The sequence below is a fragment of the Larimichthys crocea genome, chromosome XXIV (assembly GCF_000972845.2).
Source record: "Larimichthys crocea isolate SSNF chromosome XXIV, L_crocea_2.0, whole genome shotgun sequence".
NCBI lineage: Eukaryota > Metazoa > Chordata > Actinopteri > Sciaenidae > Larimichthys > Larimichthys crocea.
Genome location: NC_040034.1, coordinates 8,462,839 through 8,485,620, shown reverse-complemented (window position 1 = coordinate 8,485,620; position 22,782 = coordinate 8,462,839). Strand labels below are relative to the sequence as shown.

General features: G+C 44.6%; 1 protein-coding gene and 1 long non-coding RNA gene across 7 annotated transcripts in view; both read right to left on the bottom strand.

Moving 5' to 3' along the window:
- Window positions 1-22,782, bottom strand: part of qkia (QKI, KH domain containing, RNA binding a) — a 75,727-nt gene that overhangs the window by 13,670 nt on the left and 39,275 nt on the right. For all 6 annotated transcript variants that reach the window (XM_010757013.3, XM_010757011.3, XM_010757015.3 and 3 more), the window contains exon 4: window positions 16,190-16,333. In XM_010757013.3, the coding sequence (XP_010755315.1) occupies window positions 16,190-16,333 (144 nt within the window). The remainder of the gene's footprint in view (window positions 1-16,189; window positions 16,334-22,782) is intronic.
- LOC113744571 (uncharacterized) lies at window positions 8,053-11,609 on the bottom strand. The gene is made up of 2 exons (XR_003461655.1): window positions 8,158-11,609; window positions 8,053-8,116 (listed from the first exon to the last, which is right to left on the bottom strand). It is a non-coding gene; the product is annotated as an uncharacterized LOC113744571 (long non-coding RNA).

Sequence of the window (22,782 nt, the reverse complement as noted above, 5' to 3'; positions counted from 1 at the left end):
TCAGTGGTGCTTTGGAAGCGGGCCAAGCCGACTTGCTAGACAAAATATAAAAATGAGGGAAGTAGGGAGAGAGAGAGACTAGACAAAACAAGAACATAACTTCACCAGATGCAAATCATGGAGGGGGCAGAAAGTGTTACGCTTTCAAAGCTTAACAAGTTGGCGGGAAATAAATCAAACGCGTCTTTGACATGATCGTCAGTGTATGGAAAGCTGTGTAAAATACTATCCACTCTGCTGAAACCGCACTTGTCGCAAGCTTTCCCCAACGCACGGGCCTGCGGTCTCCCAGAGATAATTTAAATAGCTCCTTAGTCTTTTGTCTCAAATCAAGCACAGGTGGCTCTCGTGAGCAAGGTGTATCTCAGTAACATCAGTGCAAACTAGAGAACTACAGATCCCTCGTGTCTTTGTGGCTACACTTAAATATGCTGACAAGACTAACCTTTTAAAATTCAGACAAAATAATGAGCACGTTTGGGGTTGTTAGAGGTGGGCTGCTCTCTCACAAGATGAGACTGTACGTATGGGAGAGTGTGAAGGGGTGGGGCTCAAAAGCAGGCTGCAGCTCAGGACAGATACATGCTGGGATATGAGCGTTAGGGCTGCTGCTTATGTGTGTTTGTGTGTGTGTGCGCTGTATGATGATGGATCGGCATGGTTGTGGGGGTTAAACGAGCGTGGGGCAAGAGGGTGCCACCATCCATCCAACTCTGCATAGGTGGCATGAGAGGAATGAGACAAAATAGAGGGCAGTGAGAGGGGAAGAGCACAGATGCTGCCGTTTGGATGAGGTGCGTGCTGCTGTGTGTGAAACGTGTGTATCCCCAGTGGAGTGCTGCTGCTGATATAGCTCCATCTTCTCGCTAACACAGTTTGTTAGCTGAAGCTCCCAAACCCCGACAGATCATTTCTGTTTTACATCTGAAACAAGCTAATCCCCCCCCCCGACACAGTCAAAATACAAATTCCCAGCTGCAGCATTTTCATATTATTCTCCGTTTTTGTGTTCTCTGTAGTGTGAATGTTTGGGAAGCGTTGGGAGAATTGGCGCTCTGGTTCGAGCTACAAAACATGGTACAAAATGGCTGCAGACCGGAGATCAGGAGAAACCAGAAACATAACGCTGGTGTGGGGTTTGATCAACTTTAAATCATGCAGCTCTGGTGTACTGGGCCAGCTTCCTACCGCAGAAGCACAGCTTAGATGAATGTTTGATGAACAGCGCCAGGGAGAGCAGTTTAATGTTGCCTTGCTCAAGGTGTCGCCACAATTAACAGACTCCTCAGTCAGCATGCACCACCCATAATAAAACATTCACTCAGGCTGCAGCCATCGCCAGGGCCGTGCGTGTAAGCATGCCGCGTGTGTGTGTGTGTGTCTGTAATGATCCGGCTGCTGGAATTCCCGGGAGAGAAATAGCTGCTGGATTACAGAACGAGAGGGATGAGGATGGGAAGTTTTCTTTTATCATCCCTAACGTGCACGCACGTAACAAACACACGCGTACCCGCACGCTCCCTGTCCATCAGCGAAAAAGCCACTCAATAAAGCTGCTCTATCCACAAGAATCAGATTCAATCAATGAGGCCTATTTGTGAAATCAGCAGAGCGGTAAAAGCTATCAGGGAGGAGCAAGACAGAGGGATGAGGGAAAGGAGGGAGACCGGGGAGGGAGGGAGACGGCAGTGCGATGAGCTAAAATAGGTGAGCCGTGTCCCACTGCCACTACCTGACAACCCTGCGATGAGGTCACCAGATGCATGCTAAATCACTGTCATGCTTCACTCTTCCGTGCCTCTCTCCTGATCAAAGCTTGTGTTCATATGTTGATGGAAGCAAACCGCAGCTAATGCAGATTGTTACAGACAAAAGAGCTTATGACGCAACGCGATGTACTTTACGTGCATGTGGAAGATGGTAAGCAATAGACAAGTGGCTGTTTGAGAGTGCTTATAGGGATGCACCCTCGCTCTCCCTGTGACACCCCAGCTCCAGGCCCTCTCCTATCCATCTCACCCGCAGATAAACACAACAGGCGCCTGGACTGGGATGGATGGATTTGCTCATGTCTGTGGCTGCAACTGAGGGGGAGTTTTTTTGCTCATATCTGGCAAGAGTCATCGTCTGTGCAGCTCAGTTCAGCTAACAGCTCCGAGAGATGAAATGATCAGCAGACAGAGAGAGAGCGAGAGAGAGAGCGCGCCCGATAGAAAGAGAGGTGGAACAAAAGAATTCCAGGAAGAGAAAAAAGCGCTGCAGAGGAAGTCAAAGAGAAAGCGCGAATGATTGTCTTTGAGTTGGTGGAGAGATATGCAGGAAGAAGAAAGGGATAGCTGGAGAATATGAGACAAGAAAAGACAGACAGCGTAGTGAAAACCAATTTGTCTGTTCCCCAGTGGGCTGACACTGGCTAAGGCCTGCTTTCCTTCCCTGGCCTCACTGCCAGTCATCACAAAGAGGCGTATGCACAAATGCGTGCGCACATACACACACACACACGCGCAGGCAGGCGCGCTCACACATATTTTAGGCCTTAGCAGGGCCGAGGTCAGGCTCTCTCCAAACTACTCCAATTACCTCAGCAGTAAACACAGCCTGCCCTGGCTGCCTCCTGGGATCCAGAGAGGCAGAATGTGTAGGACAGAATGAAAGGGGAAGGAGGGGGGGAAATCCAGCAGAGTGGAGTAGAGGAGGTGGTTTTGGGAGCCTCGGGGAGGGAGGAGTAGATGACTTCATGTTGAGGTGGAACTGGTAGAGGCGGCAGCTGTTTTTTCTCCCGTTCCCCTCCTTCCCTCACCTCCCTTTTGGTTCCTTCCCAAACTAACATCTGGAGGAAAATGATTACTCTCGCCACGCTGCCAAGACGACTTATCAACAATTCCACACTCTCCAGAAAGCGGACGGTTAGAGAAGAGGGAGGAATGAGCACTTGTAGCGAGATTCAAAACATCGGCACACTAAATAAATAAATAAGTAACACAAAACTTTAATCAAGTCAACTAAAGCAAACTTGGGCTGGATTGGGGAAAGAAATAAAAACATGCATGGCAAAACTGACTCCCGTGTTTTCATAGTCAAGACTGTAACACCAACAACCACTCAAGCAATAGTAAAAATACACACAAATACACACACACACACACACACACGCAAAAACACATTTTACTTTAAGACCGTATGTCAATCAATTGCAGCAAAATAAAATATAAAGTGCTAGACAAACACACCTAACCTTTTTCCTTTTCTCTTTAATAAAAAGCATCTTTAAAGAGTGCGCTGGAGTAAGTGCTGCATGTCCTTTTTCTCAAATTCACTGCAGCATTTTCAAAAGCAATTTTCTTTCCTCTTCCTTGCTCTTCGGCTTTTGTGGACATATCTGCCAAGGGAATCAGGCCTCAACTGTATTTTCCTTTTCCCAAAAGACTAACAACACAATCTCCTGCAACTCTCCTCTCGGTCTGTCTTATACCTTCACAACACTCCCGTAAAGCCTCTTTATTTCTCCTTTGCTCCCCTCCTCACTCCCAGACAGCTCTGTTAGCGATGTGCGCCATTAGTCATGCTAAACCACCAACACACTAGCTCATTAGCATAGAAGTGAACCTGACTCCAGTCAGATTATTACAAACACATCACGCCTGCTCCGCCCCATTACTGTCAATCACAGAGCTTACTGAGGTACAGTTGTGGCACATTACGAAGTCAGGAAGTAACTCTTCTGTTAATACTTCACTTTCTGCATCATAACAAAGCTCATAAGTGCCATGGCCTCAAAGTAAAAGTGCTGCCTCCGTTCTGTATAATGTCGCAGCGGTAGCCGCTCAGGGTGTTACCATTTGTTTCAGAGAAGTATTAATTTAATCGTTAGAGCTGAGTTTACTCCCGGAGCTTCCCCGAGGTTATCCATAACGTGCAAAGTATGCATGGGTGGTCGACGCAGTCTGGGCCCTGGCATTGGTACTGGCTCCTGGATCTATGGAGCTCATAACTGCCTTTTATTGTGTTGGAGGAGAGTGAAGTGGGCAGCCTTGGTGCTTTGTGGTAGTCCCATCAATATCAACTGACACACACATATATACAGACTCTGTGCCACCGACAGGAGAAAGGAGAGAAAGAGTGAAGGAAAGAAATTACGTTTTTCTACCAGCTCACTGCGCTCTCTAGAACTGAAAGAAAAAAAAATAAATCAGTTTTTCTCTCCCATCAAAAGCATTTCCAATAGTACAAGGGGGAAAGCTGCGCGGAAATTGTGAGTGATCTTGTTTATCCTCAGAAACTGGGCTGGTATTTCATGTAACATAACAGCATTAAGAGGGGATTAAACTTCATATAAATAACCTGGAAAAATATATACAGATTTAACAACAAGATTTATATACATTACTAAAGCTCGTTGGCCTGCAACAGCTTTCACAAACAGATGATGTTACAGGCTAAGAGCAGGAGGAATCCTTCAGTCGCACCATGTTGTACAGCCTAACAAACAGCTGTCTGTTTCTACTGTCACCTTTCTCTCATCATCTGTTCCCTGCCTACCACTAAAAATTCCCTCTTTCCTCCCAGCCCAGATTCCCAATTTGCACCACCACCCCCTCCACCTTACTTATCCACTTCTATTTTATTTCTCCTTCCACTTTTTCCTCCCATCCCCTTTATCCCTCATTCCACCGTGCTGCCAGACGGTGTATTGTTCTGTCGCTGCGATCCTTTAATGCCATCCAATCGAGCAGGGAATATCTTGAAGGGATTTGGCCAGGGATGATTTGGGAGCTTTAAATACTGCTAGGGGATTTGCATCATTCAGAGATCCTGACTCAGAGCTGATCACGGGGGCCTTCTCATAAAACAGAGATCTAAGTACCGTGGATTCAAGCCTTGAACCCTTTGGATGGATCTACCTGGACATATGCATTCAGCCCGGGGAACACAATTTTTAACTAGCTTCCCTGGGTGTCCTTGGTTTATCTGGCACCATGTAAGCCGACACGGCTCCAATTGTCAACCTCTGAAAATGTGCATTTACTCTAAATACTTACATCAACAACGTAAACATGTAAGGCTGATTATGGGACAGATTTGGTTTAGCACAAGAAACTGGATCTTCTCTACAATGCAAAAATATGTTACTAAAAAAACATTTACTATGACTGATCATTTGGATGACTGACTAGCTGCTGCACAGTCTGTAAGTTGCGTGTAAATTCTCTACAATGCAGTGCTGAAAAGGATATTTTCTTTTCTTCGTATAATAGTGTTAAAGATGAGCGACTTCCCTGCCAAGAAAAAAAAAAAGACACTGGACTTCAGTTTTTTTGATCAGAAAAAAAGAAGAAATGTTTTGGTTTTAGTTTTGCTGTGCCCCACTGTACACAATCCAAGTTACACCATGGGAAAACTAGTCAGTCATACACAGCAAGTCAGATATCGCAAACATCAGGCTAACAAACAATAAGAGTTTGAAAGACTAAGAGAAGAGAAGGGGACTGTGATAAACAAAGCAAATGAACCCAAGTGAGATAAAAATAAATAAATAAGAGCAAAGCTTCTACACTCCAGACACAATGGTGGAGGCAAAGCCATCAGTCCAGAGTTGGCTGGTGGGACTGAGAGAATGAAGTTTGAAATGACTTGAGCGACGGCTGGCAAAGCGAGTCATCGCAGACTGCAGGAGCTGAATTTGAAGGGGCGGCCTTTGGGCTCTCTAAACGCTGAGCTCTACACAATCCTATTTTCCTGCCTAAACACAGGGACACAGTCACTGGAGAAGCAGAGATGAAAGCACTGTGTGTGTGTGTGTGTGCACGCGTATATGTGTTCCCACTTTGCAGATGGTGAAGCTTGGCCCTGGTAAGGCCTCCAGGGGAAGTTCAGAAACTACTGTGGGTGGACAATGTACGAGTGTGTGTGTGTGAGAGACAGAGTGGAAGAGAAACAATGTGCGCCAATCTCAATCAGCATTGGACCTTTAGAGACGCACCGTCCTAACCACAACTCCCCTACAATCCACCCACAGGCATATGCACACATGAAAACATCCACACACACACACATCTGCATTTCCTTGCCTCTCTGTAAGGGGATTAAGGAGACCTTCAAAGAGAGGCAGAGAGATTGGCTAGGGGCTTGCGGGGTCCCCTCTGCTTGCCACTGGAGGACCAGGGCAGATTAAAACTGCCCAGGCCTCTGAGCCTGCCTTGTTACCCGCCTCCTCTTCCTGCGTACAGTATTAGGACACTTGAAAAAAAACCCTGGAGGAGCCTAGCACAACCAGGTGGATTAGGAAGGAGGTTATTTTACAATGATGTGAGAGGCCTTGGTGGTTAGGGACCCAAGTGTGTGTGTACGTGTGTGTGTGTGTGAACTGAAATTAAAAGGACAGTCCAAGTGGGCAAGGCAATTTTGTAAGTGGTGCAGAGGGCCTGTGTACATAGAATGCACTTTCACTGGGGATCCTGGCTGACTTTAAAAATCTAAATGAATGAGGCAGGAGAAGAAACAGGACTAGTTCCCCTTAGAGGGAAGAAATAAAAGAGATGGATTAGCAACAGGATGATGTTTCAAGGAGAAATAAGGGAAGGAAGCTCTCAAGAGAGAGTAAGAGAGAAAGTGCTAATTGCAGAGTGATGAGGCTGAGGTTTGGTTCAGGATCGTGGATGACAACTTTCCAAACGTGAGGACGCAGAGCTATCACTGACATTAAAAGACTTCTTCACTCTAATCTCACATTTTAACATCGTCAAGTAGGTGGACTTTACAATGTGTGCTCACATTAATGATTAATTGTAAACGGATTAAGAGGTTCCTCGTGTTTGGATATTTTCAGCTGTGCCTCGTGCAGGTTCATCACAGTAAAGGTTGACGCTTACAGTGATGAATTGCACATAATTCACTTGTTTATTTAATTTCCGACTACAGGCGCCTCTAGATTGCACATGACAGCGGTGATGCATCTGCATGTTACTGTGCTTCTCTCTTTTTGTCCCACAATTGTCCACGGCAGTGAGTCTGTGAATGGCAGAGGAATAAAACGAGTGAGGAAAGGTGAGGAAGGAGGATGAAAGATGCCATTCAGCACAAATGTTATTGCAATCTGAACCCCCTCCTTTCCCTCCCTTTACAGTTTTCACCATTTCCTGTGGCTGACTCCGTGAGCTGACTCGTGATGATGAAGGAAGCAGCAGGCAGAGTGGAATTCAAAGTCACACTGCCTCTTTTCCTTGTTCTTATGTCGCCATGTGTGTCCAAGCACACACACACACCCCTCACAACAACTAATGAGCATACTACTGCATATGTCTGCCTTTGGGGCGATGCACATACACATAGAATGATATCGAAATGAAACCCAATCGCTCCCATTATCGCAAAGCCACTGCAATGAAATGTTTTGTTGCTGGGGCGTTTTTAAGTGTCGGAGGTTATCTGATAAGAATTAGCATTTATTTAAAAGAGCTTTATCTGGTCACGCTTGCTGTAGATTGTTTTTCTACGAGTTTTCCAGCTACATATAGAAGGCAGAGTGGTCAAGTCTCTCCAGGCTGAGACTGGCTGAAGAAGTCAGCATGTATTTCAGTCGTGGGGCCAGAAAATTAAAGGAGGAGGACAAGACTAGGGAAGGTGGCCAGGCTTGGGCAGGTTTTTCCCTGCAGGGGTACTTTTTCTTTAGAGTTGGAACCACCTGTCTGCCCCTCAGGTGAGCCATAGAGCTGGAGATGAGGAAGGATGGGCAGATGGAGATAGGGAGGGGAGGGATGGCAGGGGAGTAACCCTTGGGCCAAGACCAGACCGTGTTCCTCCTGTCGGGTTTGAGCTGACAGGAGGGACATGGCACACATGGAAAGAAGCTCAATAATCACAGAATGTAGTACAGCAATAAAAAGCTTAGACTGGAGGAATGTGTGCGACTTGGGAATCGTTAAAATTAGGTCCAAACAAGTAACAGAGGCTTTTTGTGGCAGATCCTCTCCACACAGTCTATAAAGAAAAAACATATTTATATAGTTTTATAATGCATCAGTGACTCTCTGCTGTGCTTTTTCTTTGTGTGTGTGTGTGTGTGTGTGTGTGTGTGTGACTGGCATAGTTGAGACAGACCTGTTCTCTGCTTTGTAACCTGTGTTGCTAATGAGACAGACCTGTTCTCTGCTTTGTAACCTGTGTTGCTAACAGGATGTGGTGGCCTTCAGGCCACTACAGATACAGCAATGGAAGAGAGTAGTGAATGGCTTGTCTCTGCAATCACCCAGAGAGAGAAAGAGAGCGGTGGACAGCAAGAGGGAGAGGGAGGGCAAAGACATGACGAAAACAGAAAAGAGAAAGGACACACAGTGAGAAAACACAGGGTGGGGAAAGATGGGTAGGAAGACAACAAGGGAGCGAGTGGACACAAGGCGTCTTTCACTACATGAAAGCTCTGAAGGCTCCTACTACGAACACAACAAATTGCAGTGCTGAAAGGGTATGTTCTTCTCCTACATTGTGTTAATTTATCTTCCCAAATAATTTAACTTATTAACCAAATACCACCCTGGCTACTACTAGAGAGGATGCTGCCGATTTCCCTTCTCGCACATTTCTGAGCAGGCGAATACAAAAATATTCTCTTTTGTCCTCTCTTCCTCTCTCAGAGGTACGAAGGTAAAGACCGAGTTAAAAAATAGCTCCCACGTTCTTCTGCCAATAATTGTGTGTTTTTTCGTGTGTGTGGGTCCTTCTGTGTGTTTATTTCCAGTCTGTACTGAAATGCCAGTGGGGGTCTTGCCTGAGCCTGCCTTCAGGTGTTTGAAGTTAATACCAACATTCAGGCCAGTGGAATTAAGCATTTTTATTGTCATTTTGGTGTCTGGAGTGCAGCTGTGAGTGGATGCTGGACTTAAGCTTGCCAGTTATTTGTGTAACAAAGATGTTTGTGGGGAGAAAAAAAAAGCAGGGATGTATAAAAGTCTGCATGCATGCTCGAGTAAATACAGTTTCACCTGACATAGTCAATCATGGTCACTTTTCACATACTAACCAATCAAATGCCATGCAGCAGTAATCATTATTGGCATACGTGTCAGAAAAGGCACATCTGTTTCCTGTGGTAAAACAGTTTAAGTGGTCAATTCCAATTATCCACTTATCACCTCTAGATCATTAATCAGAGGTGATTTATACATCACACAGTTTTAGTGTTTGCTCTCCTCTGCTCTCCTGGCTACAAGGTTTCAGTAGGTGTCTGTGAAGTACCTGTCTCAAATGTATTAGCAGGGCATATAAGGACCAAAAGGCTGAATAAATGAGTACAAAGAGTGTGAGGATGTGAAGACGGATAATGATGAAAGTGGTGGACAAGAGGATGGCTGGGAGTCAAAGGTCACACTGTCTGCAGGCCAGCTCCAATCTCTACTGTTTGAGAGTGAATGGAAGCTAAGAAAGACTACGCACACACCCCACAGGCAAAGTAAGACAGCATTGAAGGAGGAGCGTGGTGTTGCGGCAGTCTTGCCGTCTCAAGTAGAGGTCACCAAGCCAAGGAAGCCAATTAAAAAGATGATTAACATTCATGTGGGAGATGCAGCGTCTACGTGCAGGTGGGACGGGCTCACCATTATCTCACACACATATATAATGAGAGCAGTGAACAGTGCAGTCCGGCCTGTTGTAACTGCGGTGTCCTGGGAGGTGGAGATCAGGAGGTTAATATGATCCAATCCAGCTCCTTCATTAGCCTGATGAAGGTAATAACAGCCTACAGGGACAGAGACGCTGCCAGCTTGACTAAAACCATCCACCTACTGCCGGCCTGCAATGCCTCTGAAGCCTACCTGAGCTGGCTGGCATAGTGAGAGAAGAGCTATTTTTCTCAATCAAATTTCCATGTGCACAAATGCACACTAGGTGGGACAAGAGCAGATATTATAGCCTCGAACACAAGGGGTGGTGTTGTCTCTTCGTCTGTCACCGCCTTTACTCTGCAGCTGCACGGCAGGCCTTGCAGCTAGGTTACAGGAATGATGGAAACACATAAGCTAGGGTCATTAGACCTTTCCCTTTTCCTCTCAGCGACCAAAAACACATCATCTCCCACATACCATGACCATAATGTTGTAGTTTGAAAGTACTTGAACTATGGCTGATGGTTGACAACACCTGTTGCAGGCTATCGCCTTTAGAAGCTATGCGCATCAAGCACAGTCGAAGGCATGCACCACCCCCGGCCAATCTACCGGGCACAGTGATAAATCTGTTCCTCTGGATATGGCTGGATATCATGCATGACAGAGGATGTGTGTGTGGGGAGGGGTAGATTAAGAGCAAATAGGAAGAGAATGCTAGTGATAGGTAGGCCTAACAGAGAATAAACATCATTAATTGGAGAAGCGCACATGGATGGATGCAGCCAGATGGTGTTTTGTACTCATTTGTCAGACACTGCTGACAGAGAGAGAGAGGAGGAGAGAGTGAGCGCTAAAAAGAGAGAAAGAAAAACAAAAAGAGGTGTTTATTGATTGCAAAGTCCGTACAGTGCTGCCTAGAACACACTTCCACGGGTTGAAATCTAGCTCTGCTCGTTCTGCGTCATCTTCTCTCTGTGCCTGTGCCTTTCCTGTCTGAGTGCTTCTGATGGCGCTGCCATTGTAGCGGTCTGCCAAGCCGGATGCATACTGGCGAGTACAGACACAACACCCTGCAGATCGCCAAACTTGGCGTCCATTGAGGTCCATCTGTCTAGCTTTTACAAAAACAGCATCTACTGTATGTTCTTTCTTGTCAGGTAGTCCACCACAGAGAGAAAGATGAGAGGATAAAAGGAGAGCAAAAGGCACGAATAAGAACAAAAGGAATGGGCGTACGGGTTTGCCCAAAAGATATACTCAGTCTTGGCTTAGATAGACTACAACGAGACTGGTGAGCCAAACATGGCAACTGATAGAGAACTGCGCTTCGCTATCCACTTGCTATCCAAGGTATTTATAAAAATGAAAAAAGGAAAGTGGGGCAATGAAATCATCATCTAATTTCCATAATGCAGACCAGAACTACACAAGTGAAACAAGAAAAAAAAAGAACTTTTGAAGAAAAGGGGGCAAGAGGAGGATAGAGAAGAAACTTAGGGAGATGGAGCACAAGAGGGAGCAGTAAGCTAGAGCAAGAGAGCATGGACCGGGTTCCCACATTGTTGCAGATAGAGAGTAGTGCTCAAGGCCGCCGGTCTGCTCAGGCTGCTGCTTACTTTGTTCTCAGCAATGACAGTTTCATTCAGGGAGACATGCTCTTGGCTCTCCAGGGCCAATAGTGCCCCTGTGCCAACAAACTCTCTTTCTTTGTGTGCTGTTCTCCTTTCACCTTTCCTACTTCTCAGGTAAGTGTGTGTGTGATTCAAGGCTGCTACCTCTCTTTAACATACTGCAGGTTCCTTGCAGGGAGTGCCCGCCATCGCTAGACTGAATCAAATGTGGAGCAGTGTAGATAACGTCGTCTGGAGCTTCCTTTATCAGGCAATCTCACATAACTTAAATAGCACGGTCTTATTTCAGTTCTCGCTATAACACGTACAGGATTGTCATTAAAGAAACTCCTCGTAAAGATCTTTAGAAATCAAATCAGATCATTCCCTGCAGATCAAAGACAAATATTCACAAAAGACCAGAATCAACAGACTTTTCACCAGCGGAAAAATCCTGCACGTAATCCAACTTATCACTTCAGAGCATAACAATTTGATCTCTCAAAAAGCACGAGCAGCTGTGCTGTGGAGTTGGGTAACGCGTTTACCTCTCAGGAATTAGCCTGCTTAGGATTTTTTACAGTGCAACTTGCAGCAAAATGTGACTTTTTTCTGAATTATGTGCTTCATTTTCTAGTTCAGGAACATTAGAACTGAAAATAATATAAAAGGTCAAAGCCGTTGCGTTCCTACAATTATAAAAATACTAGATTTCTTAAAAGACAAATACTAGAAAAAGAGAAAGTGGGGTGGTTTGAGGGACATCAAGACTTAAAGCACATACAGCACCAAGATGTGTTTTTTTAATCCTATGACAGAAAATGAGTCTGCTGTGCATGACTAGTGTGTGCAAAATTCATCGTGATAGAAATCTGAGGATTTCTTTATTTATCCCAAAAGGAAACAATGCATTCAGCCATACTTGGGTAAGCTAAAAGTAAAATATAAACACAAAGATGCTTCTAGCATCCTTAATTTGAAGGAAAATTTATAGGAAAAGGTGTCTTTAGGTTAAAACACTCAGGGTTACCTAAGGACAAGATCTTTGTCTGGTCTCAGATGGCATTGTCCAATTGTCTGCCTGTCTGTCACTTTCCCATGAGCCCTTTTAACAGTGCTGTGACCTGAGGGGACCAATGAGGATGTATTATATCTATAACAGTGCGCAGTGCACACACCTGTCAATCATCCACAAATGAGCACATGTGTGAAAAAAAATACATAAATAAACGCACAAACAGAAATTCGGAATAACGGCGCCGAGCATGTGTGTGAACACAAACAAGCACGGTGCCAAATTGTCCAATTTATTCCCTGCAGACTGGTGATTGATCAAAATCAGCGTTCATACTGAGTAATCACATCACTGCTACCTTTTAAAGGTAATGTTGTAAGGTTCATACATGGCAGTTTGGCCTGTTAACCATCATAGGAAGTCACCTTGAAAGGTTGTCATCAGAACCCAAAGGCTACTAGAAAGTAAAAGGCCAGTGGTCAACTGTAAATCACAGGACAATACCTGCCTACAGGTCAATTATTGCTCTCTCTCCAGCTCTTCCTGGGACAGAAAGGTGGGTGAGCCAGATTTTATGCATACAGTTCTGAGTATCTGTGTGGAGGTTACCTAAAGTGCAGTGAGGCTCTGCTGCCGGCTCCGTTTGAGGGCCTTAACCAAGGACTCAAGGGATGAGCGAAGCATTTCAGTCGGTGTGTATGAGTGTGTATGTGCATGCATGTGCAAGCATTCCTGTGCATGTGTATCCATGTGTGTGTGCGTGTCTGTGCGCTATTTTGTGTGTGTGTGTCTGTACTAGGGCAGGATCAGTGAAGTAAATCCACACTTGAAAGAGTAGCTCAATCAAGCTCTCCCACCCATCTCTCTCCTCTCACTCCCTCCGTCTTTCTCATCCCGCTGCTGTTCCCCTGCTCCCAGTTCATGGAGAGTTGAAGAGTTCGCAGAACCCCGGAGCAAAAGAGCACAACTGTGGGCAAGGCGTGAGCCTTAAACCCTTCCCACCAGTTCCAACTGACAATCCATCTCCGAGTAAGGAGCAGCAATTGACAGGGCCCTACAGAATAGTCAATATTTTCTCGGGTAACATATGTCAACCACTGAAATGTTGCCAAAGGACTTCAGACAATGACATAGTGTATTTACAACACACACACGCATGTCTATGAAGTATAAAGAGTCACAGTTGGTCCCACAACTTTCTAAAAAATGTGATACATGCGATAAAGTGCATATTGTTCTTGTAGAATTCAACTATACACAATGCAGTCTTATCCACACATCCACATGAACACTGTCTGGCTGTTACATCACTGTGAGTTTAGCTTAGCGGGTTAAGTATAGGTTTTTCCTGGCTAGACTTTCTGGGTCCTAATCCCCAGAGCGTCAATTATGAGATTATTTAAAAGCAAAACTATCATTAAAAGCCTTTGACTTCAATTTAACACCAGGTCTGCAGACAAAACAACTTTCTGGTTATCGCTCTATTTCCCCCTCTTTGTTTCACTTCTGCGGCTGGGTCCTCTTCAATGACAAGTGAAGCCTGTTTCCTTGAAAGGGAATAAAAAAAAAGCATGACCTCATTTTGTTTCCTGTGCGATTTAATAAAGTCGATTTTACGCTGCCAAATGTGGAAAAGATGCCCTTCATTAGAACAATGCGTACCCTTTCTTGTCCATACTTTAATCCAATCTAGTTTAGCATGATAAAGGGCATTACTGCCTACCGCCCACCCGCTCATGACATGTGTGCATGCACGCAGTGACATGAAGAAAATTTAGTGCCCTAAAGGGTTCATGGGTAGATCATGCACTAACCCAACGTCCAGGGACAGGACTACAGGATATTTTTATGCCTCACTTCTATTGACATTTAAATTTGTCATGGCCTTGGCAAGGGTCAGGCCGAGGTGAGGGTCAGATTTCAGCTCCCAACATAAGCAGAATAAAATAAAACAGAAACATGCACTTTATTTCTCTGATATGAATTAATCAGGTATTGATGCAACAACCAAAAATGTTTAAATTAGAAAATATTAATTGAAAATATACTTACGGAGTCATTCATTTTACTGTTTGGACAAATTTACTGTTGCTATTATTAAATCACAAAACAAGGCAGGGACATGTTATGCCTCAAGAATCAAAGCACTTCAATTGATAGCCTAAGAAAACCACAACACACAATGGTCTATCTAATGGAAGGATCTTTTCATTACATTTAAATGAACAAAGATGCCTTGCTTGAAGGAAAAATGGCCTCTGGTGGACTGCAATGGGTCATTAATTAGCTCTATAAAACTCGTATTTGAATTAAGGGTAGAGTGAAACTTTTTATGAGCAAGATTTCATTAGTGTCTCAAAAGAGCTCGAAGCGGCTTTTTTTTTGTTTGAGAAATAAAAAGGGAGAGGAGGAGAGCTTCTCCTTAACCCGATAAATGGTCCAAGGTAGTGAATTTACAGACCATCTTTAATGCACTTGTCAGGCTGTAAAAGGGAAAGAGATTTCTAGAGGAGTGAGGAAGCTATTTTTGTGGCACTCAATTCAGATGAGTGTTAGCTGCCGAGAGCTGTCATTGACTCAAAAAGGACGCCAAAAGAGGCGTTGTTGTGTACGTGTCTGCACATGTGTGTTCCTCCTCAGGTTTGAGTGTGCTGCGCATGTAGAACTATGTCAACATCCTCCGTGTGTACATACAGGCTGTTGAGGCTGTGAAACACTCCTGCACTCAAAAAAATAATAAGAAAAAAAAAACCCCAAATGCCTCAAGAAGTGACAGGCAGGCTGAATAGAGACAAGCAATCCTTAAACAAGAGGACATGAATTGAAGTGCTTTCCACATTGTCAGGCCGGGCTGAGGCCTGGCTGAGACATACAGGGAGAAACAATCATACTAGACAGGAGACCCTGGCAAGATGGCACCTCGTGTCAGGCCTTACATTCAATAACTGTTGCCGTTGAGATAAGCTGAACAAAAAAGTTACAGCTCATGCACCTAGATATAGCTATAATAAAGTAAGCCAGCATTTCTATGTGACAGGATGTAGTTTATCCTTTCCAGGCATGTTTTCATCTTAGAGAGTGTGCATATAGATGTGCTATCATTTCACAAATTTGCTGTCTTCCTGTCCTCCTCGACTCTTTGTTTACTTGCTTATAAGTAAAGGATGTCTTCCTTGGGGTGTCACTTGCACAGTGGCGGCAGAAAGCCTCATAATTCTGCTAGAGAAACAAGCTGATAAATCGTAACGCAGCTCTATCTGGGGCAAACGACGTCCTTGTTGCATCCGTTTCTCCCGAAGTGAAAGAATGTAAATGAAGCCCATGTGTAAATAGAATTCTGCATTTATGGGATAAAGTGCGTGGAGGAAAGCAGCTTAACAACATTACAATTCGAGTGCATCTCTTGTTTAGCCTGGCCCCATTTCCGTAGACCACCAAGCCCTGTGCTTTGCCACCTGACGGCAAACCCTGGCCTTCAGCTGCCCCGGTCCACCTGGCCGCCACAGTCGAAAAGGAAAAATACACATCGCATGCCAACAACCAGCAGCCATCACCGGTGACACAGTGTACGGGGAAGTTGGGGCAGAGGGGAAGCGGGGATGACATGTGGCAGTCACAGGAGGTGTGTGCAACTAGCTATGTTTTTCCACTCCATTGGGGGTACAGTCAACCTGTTCTCCAGGTCTATATAAGGAAGCAAACAGGATGCGAGCAGTGGGATAGAGGTGGTGTGCCATATGTAGCCCCACTATCCTGTTGTTTGGACTTGGAGCATGATCATGGAAAGGCCTCACTCAGCAATACTAAATCAGAGCTAAAGCATGTCCCTCTTGTCAGCTTTCATGGAAACTCAAAGGGTGTTACTTGTGGAGAGCATTAAATTGTTTATTAGACCATAGGCAGCTACCACTGTGTGTGTGTGTGATGTGTGTGTATGAAGTCTGCATGTGGTATGTACTCACGGCAGGCACGAGGAGCTTCTTGACCTCCTCCACTGCTCTCCTCATCTTGATCTCAGCTCTGGCCTGTGAGTCTTCGACTGTGATCAGGACATGAAGGTCTTCGTTTAGGTGTTCCCAGTTTGGCTTCCCTCTGTTCTGCTCCTCCTGGACGGAAATAGAGGGAGAGAGCGAGAAAAATGGTGAGTGAATGTGACAGTGTGGGTGTGTTGGAGCACCAGTGCAGTAACACGGCATATCAGAGGAAGCGGAGGCGAGAGTCAGGCATACACAGAGGACGACGGGGCCTCTGTGAAGAGAGGCAGGATGACAGGAGCAGCCCTTTAGTCAGCTATTTAGCTTTAACTTTGAAAGGACACCCTTCTTTAATAGATCCCTCGCTTCACAGAGACAAAGACGACAGCTAGCCCTGCAGCAATTAATATCAGTAAAAGATGGATGGGTGGAGGGATCAGAGAGATGGATGGGGATTTTTTAAGCCACACCAACTTGACTTGTAGGAAATGCAATCATGATACATGGGATATAAGTACCGCAGGATTGTCTGTGAAGGTTTACAAGCATGTGCCTCTGTCTTGGACTTGTGTTTGCGTGGACAATGCTGTCCTGGTAACAATAGCTCTCTGAGGGGGTCGGTTTCCCTCCTGAAAGGGTAGCGCCAGAGCACTCAGAGGGCACCAAATTGTAGCACTAGCAGTACCTGAAAGGCAGAATGGGCTGTATTCAAAACCAACATCACTTCTCGATAGCTTTTCAACACTGTTAAATAGGAAGCCATTTCAAGATTTGAATTGGGGAGGCTGAGGTTGGGAAATGGAGCACGACGTTTTATTTTTTTCAGGTGCCGCTGTGAAAGCTCAGTCACGCCTGACTGTTTTGTGAAAATGGGGGCTGTAGAGACAAATATGGAGTAGCCACACATTCACAAAAGTTTTTTTTTTTTTTTTAAACACGCTTCTCCATTTAGCATAGCTACTTTCTCCCTCTCCTGGTTGCCGCGCTGACAGTAAATGCAGTGAGCAGACACTGAGAGCGCTCTAAAAAGCTTTTGAGGTTGTATCACATGTCACAGTACAACCATGAAAGCCAGCGGTTTGAAAGCTGACTACTTCCCCCTGAGGTGTGGAGTTGAGGTCTAGGTTGTCTGAAAATGACACAACCTCAGATTCGCTGATGTGTGACACCACATTAAAACATCCAAAAAGAAAAAAAGGATTATAATGTTACAATGGCAATACTTGGTTTTATGAAGACAGACCTGGAATGTCAAAGGCTCAAAGATTCCAAAATCAGGATTTCTCTTCCAAAAGGAGGTCGGATTCTCGAGGCATCCCAGCTTCCTCCCCTCCTGCTGTGGGCGCAGGTTTGTACAGACTGTTGATGAACACTGTGCCGTTTAACCCCCACCCATACAAAGCACCTCGACTTCAGATCACTACTCATTTGCGAGTAGTGAGCCACTGTGAGGGTGTCTAATTACAAACAATGTATTGCGCCGCTCTGCAGGGGGTCCACCTGACACGATTTCAATACACTTCACGAGTATCCACGGAGTGAGAAGGAGGGCGCACGCTCGCACACACATAGAGCTTCGGCTTCAGTGCCACCCACCTGCTTTCTACTCCACGGAGACCTGTTGCCATGGCACTGCTCTTTACAACACACACATGCGCGCACACACACACACGCACACTGAAGAAAGTTCAATATTCCACTCTCGTTTTCCCCTTTTCCACACAGGGGGGAGGGCCTAGTTTCAGCAGTCAGGCCATTATTTCACCATGGCTGTTTGCTTATGGCCTATTAGGGGACATTGGGACTAGAAGGTGACTCAGCATTTTCTAGAGGGGACAGAGACACAGGCCACAGGGGCTGGCTGTCTCTGTATGCAGGGCACTGTATGAAATGTACACGATAGATAGGTTAACGCGCATTTATTGACAGCTCGTGGCTTAACTCGTACCCGGCAAGATAAGTCGATCACGTGCCTATGTGTGCATGCCGATGCTGTGACAGATTCTGACTTGGTTAGGATTGTGGACAAAGAGATCTGGTGGGTAAAAAAGAGAAATAAGTGCACGCACGCACACACCCACCCACACAGCAGCATGACTGTCTGTGAACAAGGTCACTGTGTGCCCTCTGAGAGAAAGTGACAGCATGACAAACACGAGGAAGGGTGGATGGTGGATGCAGGGTGAGAAAAGAGAGGGGAGGTGAGGCTAGCGCTGAAGGGAATACCGGGAAGGACTTTGAATAGAATGTCCGCACTGGCCGACATCAAATGCCATGGCAATAACCACATACCAGAGGGTAATCGGTTTGGGCAAAATATGTAGCATGATTTATAGCACGGACACTGCATCTATATACAACATCTAAGAATAGGATCAGAGGGAAAGACTGCTTGTCAGTTCTGTCGCCTGACTTCCATCGTCTGTCCAGCACCTGTTTTCCTGCTGGCTTTCACGCCTCTCAGCTTGAGCCCTCTAAACTTTGAGGATTCAATTCGTAACATGGATGGCGCCACGTGGCAAAGAGTTTACAAAAATAGAAGTCTCTTCCTTCTTCTGGCCATCCCTTCTTTTCTTTTAGGCCAGTTCAATCAGGTTCCTGATAGTTGCACATTGCAAAACAAAGACAACAAACTCGTGCTGGCATTGTTGCTACAGGCTAACCGTTTCCAAATTAAACAGTGGTTAATTAATGAAGATTTTCCAAGCCTTTTTCAATAAATGGGCGACTAATAGGAGGACCAATAGACAGATTCAATAATTCTAATCACTAACCCTGTTGGTGCCATTTCATCTGAACCCTTCCACATGGAAAGTTACACAGCAGGGTCAGATCCGGCAGTGAAGCGATTTATTGCACTGCTCAAGGACACATAAGAGTGTAGAGATTTGCACGCACAAAGCTTTCAATCGTTGCTGTTGTGGTTGAAGGTCAGTCCTACTTAATATACCACACCGCTGCCTGAACAGGGCTATTCGACTATGTGGCAGGGCATTTTCGTCCTGGCATTGTTGCACTTAAACGCTCATAAAATTTAAACTCTACCTCTCTTGATCCTAAAGGACGTTCTCAACTGGGGTCAACTGAGGCTAAATGCCGGCAGGCCAAACAGGTGCAGTAGGGAGCTGGAGGAGGGCGAGAGAGGGCAGGCAAGGCTGTCGAGGAGACGCACTGCCTTCAAATATCAAAGCATGGACTAGGGAGTGAATCGGAGGTGGAAATATAACATGACTTATTAATGCTTGATGATTTTGGACTGAAATAGATTTCCTTTTAGAAAATAGAACAGTAAAAAAGAAAAGAGGACAATAGACGGGTCACCTAATCGTCAGCACTCCATACACCGCAACAGAAGAAATGAAATAAATTATAACTCCAGTAAATCATGTTACAGATGCCGCTACACCTCATGTAATTTGCTGTCCATGTGCTCTGGACTACTGCCTTCTCTCAGAGCCAATTCCAGCCAATAATCCCCAAAGCACCGAAAGTAACACTTGGATATTGCTCTGCTTTTCTCATCAACATAATAGCTCCCTGTAAACTCTTAATAAAAAAGAAACAAGCTTTCAGTTGCTCTGGGTCAAGCAATCAGAAACCAGGAAATGAGGGGGGGGCGGGGGGTGAGAAAAAAAAAAACACGTCAGCTTACTTTAAACAAAACAAGTTGGCTTGCTGCGGCGCCAACAAGCCAATCAAGTTTAACATATTGATTGCCAATGTCACACATTAGTTCTTAAGCAATAAAACGTGGGAGCTGTGCTGTGGCTCTGTCTGTTGGCTGACGGAGGAAAAAAAAAAAAGGTTTAAGCTTGAAGCCTTTTCTACTCTGCCAGTGACCGTGCTGATACCACAATTTTAGCCATTAGCTGTCAGAAAAAAAAAAGTAATTAATCTGATATAAAGCATTTCTCAAAGTGCAAGTCTGAAAGGACACTTAGTGTGGCTCAAATTAAAACAGCTGTCTAAGGTGCTAACTGCAATCTAACATTGTGTGGTAGCCAAAATAGAATTAGGGAATTGTTTTTTTTTCCAAAAGGGGGAGAAATCCCTGTTCTCCTCGTGCAATGGTCGATATAACGTACCTGTAATTTAATTGCCGTTATTCTGCTGTTGTTTTGCATTAAGCGTGCCTGTAACAGTGAAAACCAGGGGGACTGGAGCTGCCACATTAGATGAAAGTTTGATTGGAATATGGCTCCAGGAGCCTTTTTTCCTTCTAACTGTTAAAATAATGATTAAAAAAAAGGCAAGTATCTGAACGGCAAGGAACAAACTTCGAAGAATTTAGAAAGGTTGAGTGCAGTAGTGTCATAAACGTATGTATGACTCATCTTGGACATCTATAAATTGCAAGTACATTCCTCTAACATCTCTACATACTCTGTCACAGACGGCTTATATTTGGCCTCTTCTGATCAGAGCGTGAAGTACAGTCTTGAGACAGGTTATTATCCTGCATTTGTCTCTCCTGTCCCCCATTATTTAAGCTGATCATCAAGTCCACACACAAGCAGAGGTTAGTAGTTTGATCATATACTGACTGCCATATCAATAAATATATTTCTGCTAGGTTCACTCTAAGTAATCTGAGCTCAATAGCTGTTTGGTGCTTGTAAAGAAAAAATATTATTTAAAGTAAGTTTGTTGGCATTTAAAACACTTCCTATGACAGAACTACATATCTTTGCTAAAATGATAATGTGCTCAAACTGTACACACACCTACAGTAGCGGTAGATGACTTTCATTCTTTAATATAAACAGAAAATCTGTTAAATAAACCCAATAAAGCCAAGGTAAAAAAATGATGGGGACATCAGTATTCTGTGACAGCAGGTTTGCAGAATAATTAAATGGCCAGTCAAAATAATTTGCACACAAAATACTACAGGGAAACCATCGAGGGGAATCTGTATAGGTATGTGTAGACTAGGTGTGCAGTACGAGACTGTATAATGTAGAAAAAAAAAAAAAAAGATATAGCAAAAACAATTAAACTATCCACTCAGCATCAAAAGATTTTGAAAGGGACTGGAAGTGAAAAATGGCGTTGATGACATCCCTAATTAAAAGCATTATAGTGGGTCTTGTTTGATAAGAGTGTGAAATATCACATTTGTCTCCCCACCTGCTTCTTTCCTCTTTATTTTCTACTTGATCTGCTTCTCTCCTCTCGCCATTGTTCTTCGTTTTACTCTGCCCCCCCCTCGCCCCTCTCTCTCTCTCCAGCTCTCAGTCTCTGCTTGACTCTCTCCCATTGCATAGCTCCAGTGAGCCGACTCCCCGCCAGGCAGTGCGGCCCAGGAGGGAGCAACCAGCTGAATTATTGAGAGCATAAAAACGCTGCCGCTAATGGATCCTGAATAAACACACTGGCTAAGCTGCTCCCGCGGCTTCCTCTGCTGCCACAGGGCATCAAGCTGAAAATACTGAGGTTGAGGATGCAGTGACTGGAGGCTATAGCTGAGGCTTTGTCTAGGGCTGAGCCACAGTTGACAGGTCTGGGCCATCCAAAGGATTTTTTGGGGTACAGGGAGCTAACCTGATGGTGATTTTAACGATTTATTGACAGCGGATGCAGCAAGGACATGAAAACTGTTAGACCTTTCTCCCCCCCCCAATTATATTTTTCCCAGCACAATTTCTGATAAATATCCGAACCAGTAACTAGTGCAGTCGAAGGTAGAGAGAGAAAGGCAGCGAGGAAGGGAAATGTATTTTTAATGGAGGACAGTTAAGACATTAAAGCCTTGTGTACAAAGCGGATACAATCATTTCACTGCAGTATTTCACTGCATATTAAAATATTGAGTTATTCCCCGATATAAGATGATAAGAGATTATAAAGTTAATCATAGATTCATGTAATGAGCTAAGACGAACTTCTAAAGTGTGTGTGTGTGTGTGACGGTTTGTACATGCTTGTTCACTACAATTTAACTACTTCTGGATCTAATTCTAAAGAAAGAACCATAGCAGAGTGTTCTTCATCTTGTTCTGTGATAATGAACAAACTCCAAGGGAAATGAGTGGAGGAGAAAGAAATTAAAATATGAATGGAGGACAGGAGAGGAAGAGAAAAAAAAAGAAACAGGGAAGAAAACGTTGTCCCTGTAGCAAACTAGAGCTCCTAAGATTATGACTCAGCTAAAAAAATCTGGGTACATCTCTGCGTATGGGCCCTGTTTCTGTTACGATGCACTGCAGACTGTGTGTGTGTGTGTGAGCGAGATACAAGTGTCTGTTCAGAGAGGGTGATTCCCCGTACGACGAGGGATGAAATACACTTATTACCGACTTATGTAAATGCACTGTAACATAGCACCACTGCCTGGCAAATCAGATCAAGTGGGTTATAGAGATGAAATGAGATTTAAAAACAAAGATGGTGCCCCAAAAGGTGTCACTCAATGAAAAATAAATAAATAATGAAATCCCCCAACACAAAACAGAAAAACAGCCAAAAGCAGCCGTTATAGCGCGACTGAAACCGACGGGTAAAACATGCACCGATGCTTGAAATACCACAATTTTCAAAAGTGCCAATTTGTCCTAACACTGACTTCAAAGTGCATCACC